General features: G+C 36.2%; 1 protein-coding gene across 1 annotated transcript in view; it reads right to left on the bottom strand.

Moving 5' to 3' along the window:
- Nucleotides 1-2,741, bottom strand: part of eys (eyes shut homolog) — a 205,300-nt gene that overhangs the window by 51,721 nt on the left and 150,838 nt on the right. The window contains exon 41 of the mRNA XM_014010919.1: nt 2,024-2,174. Within this exon, the coding sequence (XP_013866373.1) occupies nt 2,024-2,174 (151 nt within the window). The remainder of the gene's footprint in view (nt 1-2,023; nt 2,175-2,741) is intronic.

Raw genomic sequence — 2,741 nt, 5'->3', positions numbered from 1 at the left:
GTATATATACGTGTTATATTTTAAAAAATAGTCATCTTTATAAAACATGCAAGTATATCAAAGTACGTGAAAACAAATTCTAAGGATCTCAGAAAAATATTATTGATGCCCACTTGGTTGGAAATTGCCAAACGATTACTTTTAAAGAATTTCAGCACAAAACRCATCAACAGCCAAACAGAGTGGGTACAAATGGAGGAAAATCAAGACCATTGTTGTGGTCCTGAGGACTGGATATCCAACAGAGATCACTCTAAAAGCAGTGCATGCAGTGCACCAAGTCACAAAAGAACTCAAGGTAAAGTTTAATACATTGAATGTTTCTTACATCGATTCAGAACATTCACAATTCCACTGGTGGATGAACAATGAACTACCATGGTGTGAATGGCAGAGCAACAAGGAGCAAGCTATTTGAGCTTGAAAATGAAAGAAACAAAAGAAAAGAAAATACCGTAATGTGAACAAACAAAAAGTCAGGAAAGAATATTTTACAAACATGACTATAAATCAGTGACGAGTGTGTGGGCATCATGGTGGCTTAGTGGTTTGCACTTGTTGTGTATCCTGGGTTCAAGCCCCAGATTGTGCCTGGGGTCTTTGTGTGTGAAGTTTGCATGTTCTTCTCTGTGACTGTGTGGGTTTTCTCTGGATAGTCTGATTTCCTCCCACAGTCCAAAAACATGTATGTTTAGGCTGCCTTCAGGCCCAGTCCCCAGATCTGTGATCTCAGTGGGATTTGCCTGCTTAAATAAAAGTTAAATAAAMAAARAGGTGTTTGAAAACTAAAAGATATATTGGGTTGTAGTATTAGAATTAATTCTACCACATGAACATGTGAAGATGTTAATATCTTTTTAGCTTGTTTTGGTGCATCAGAGTAAGGATAACTTGATGAAACAATGAACCTCCAAAGGAAAAAAAAATCAAGTCTCAGAAGAAAYTCGGTKATAAGCAAAATGATCTAAAACCTGAGTGATTCTACCAAAGATTTATTAAACAGACACTCCTTTGGAAAAGCCAAAGCTTTCTCGGTAATATATTGGAAACACTGTGGACAGTCTTGATTTGATCAACTCATATGACAAAATCCAATAATATTCCAGAGTTGGGGCCATTATTTAGTGAACTAAAACTGGTCCAAACTGACTTCCTGAACCAATCCATKGTACCAGGATTATATTTACTTGTGGTTACTTTGATCTAGTTCTGATAAATAACTTAGCAAATGAASAGGTCATTAAGAAAAGTTTTATTTTCATTGTGTGCTCACTAACTTTARAATTCTCAAACATTCACATGCATTCCAAAACCATTTGGCAAAAATGCCAGCTTTCTCAGTTGACCAGAAATCAAAAGAAAATAGTCAATARGATCATTCTATGAAGTATCAGTGTTGGATCTACAGATGCCAAGAATAAATCAAAAGTATTTGCGGCGTTCAGAGAGTGAAAACTGGCCAGTACTGCCTAATCCAATAGACGACATATTTTAGCTGCAATAGTTTTAAAAGTTACTGCTGATCCCAACTGAATGGTATAAAACATACACAGTCCTTTGTGGTTTYTTTTATATGAATTTGTGCAGCTGCATAACGTTTAAAGTGCCCAGGCTGACTGGTGTCCGTTGCCAAAACGATCACAAAGAGCAAACAAGAACTTGATCTAAGAGTTATGGCCAATGGTTGTAAGTTATTTACATCACTGCTACCAGTGTGCATCATGAGAAAAATACATGCTGGGGACCTACTTAATATTAATCATGTGGTTATAATACTGTATTATGACTAATTTACATTTTGTTTTACATATTTTTTTCCATCTGCTTCCATTTCTCATGTAATTGTAAATATTTTTGATAAAATATACATACGTTTCAAGTGGAAATGTGCATCATGAAAAATAAAAAAAAACAATAAATTGTGTTTAAGTTCAGAATTATTATATATTAAAACGGTCTTCTTGGACAGAAAATTATCTTGGCACACACGTGTAAAGAATTGGAGAGGAAAACAGTATCATACCGGATCCTGATTGGCGTCCATCTGTTATTGTTCACGGTCACTCCTGCAGCTGCGTTTAAAACATGGCTGCCGCCACAACCAACTTCAGCAACAGGGCTTCCATCTTGAAGGAAGAGATGAAGGAACTGATCTCCAAGATTTTGCTCCTGGGCTGAAACAGTAAAGATAAGCAGAGTATTGGCTTTGTTTTTTTTTATCACCTGAATAAACAGTATGGAAGCTCCAAAATAAATGTCATGACTTTACAATTTATTAAGATACTCAAGGTGGAAAGTGAGCTAGTCTTAGGTTTGATATGGACAAGAAACAAAATAAAAACGGTTCTGCTGATGAAAATAAAATAGTGGACTTTATAACAATAAAATTAAAGTAGAATAGAATAACATTATTACACTTACACTATTTACAACTGCCTTTTCATCACGGTCCACAAATTCTAATTTACTCTTTATTTAAAGAAGTAAACACAGGCTCTCTACCTACACCACCAATGTCAGCCAAAAGAACTGAGTGTTGACCACAAGGTCATCCTTGCTGTGATCAATACCCGACACATGAAAACCTGAGGGAGGACTCCAGTCTGCTAACAAATGTCATCTAACAGCCAATAGGTGCGCCTCTCTGTAGACAGAAGCTTATCAAGAACCGTTCACATTGCCATGACCTTAACAATAACACACACACACACACACACACACACACACACACACACACACAC

The sequence above is a fragment of the Austrofundulus limnaeus genome, unplaced genomic scaffold (assembly GCF_001266775.1).
Source record: "Austrofundulus limnaeus strain Quisiro unplaced genomic scaffold, Austrofundulus_limnaeus-1.0 Scaffold0, whole genome shotgun sequence".
NCBI classification, from domain to species: Eukaryota; Metazoa; Chordata; class Actinopteri; order Cyprinodontiformes; family Rivulidae; genus Austrofundulus; species Austrofundulus limnaeus.
This window is presented reverse-complemented; position numbering and strand designations above follow the sequence as displayed.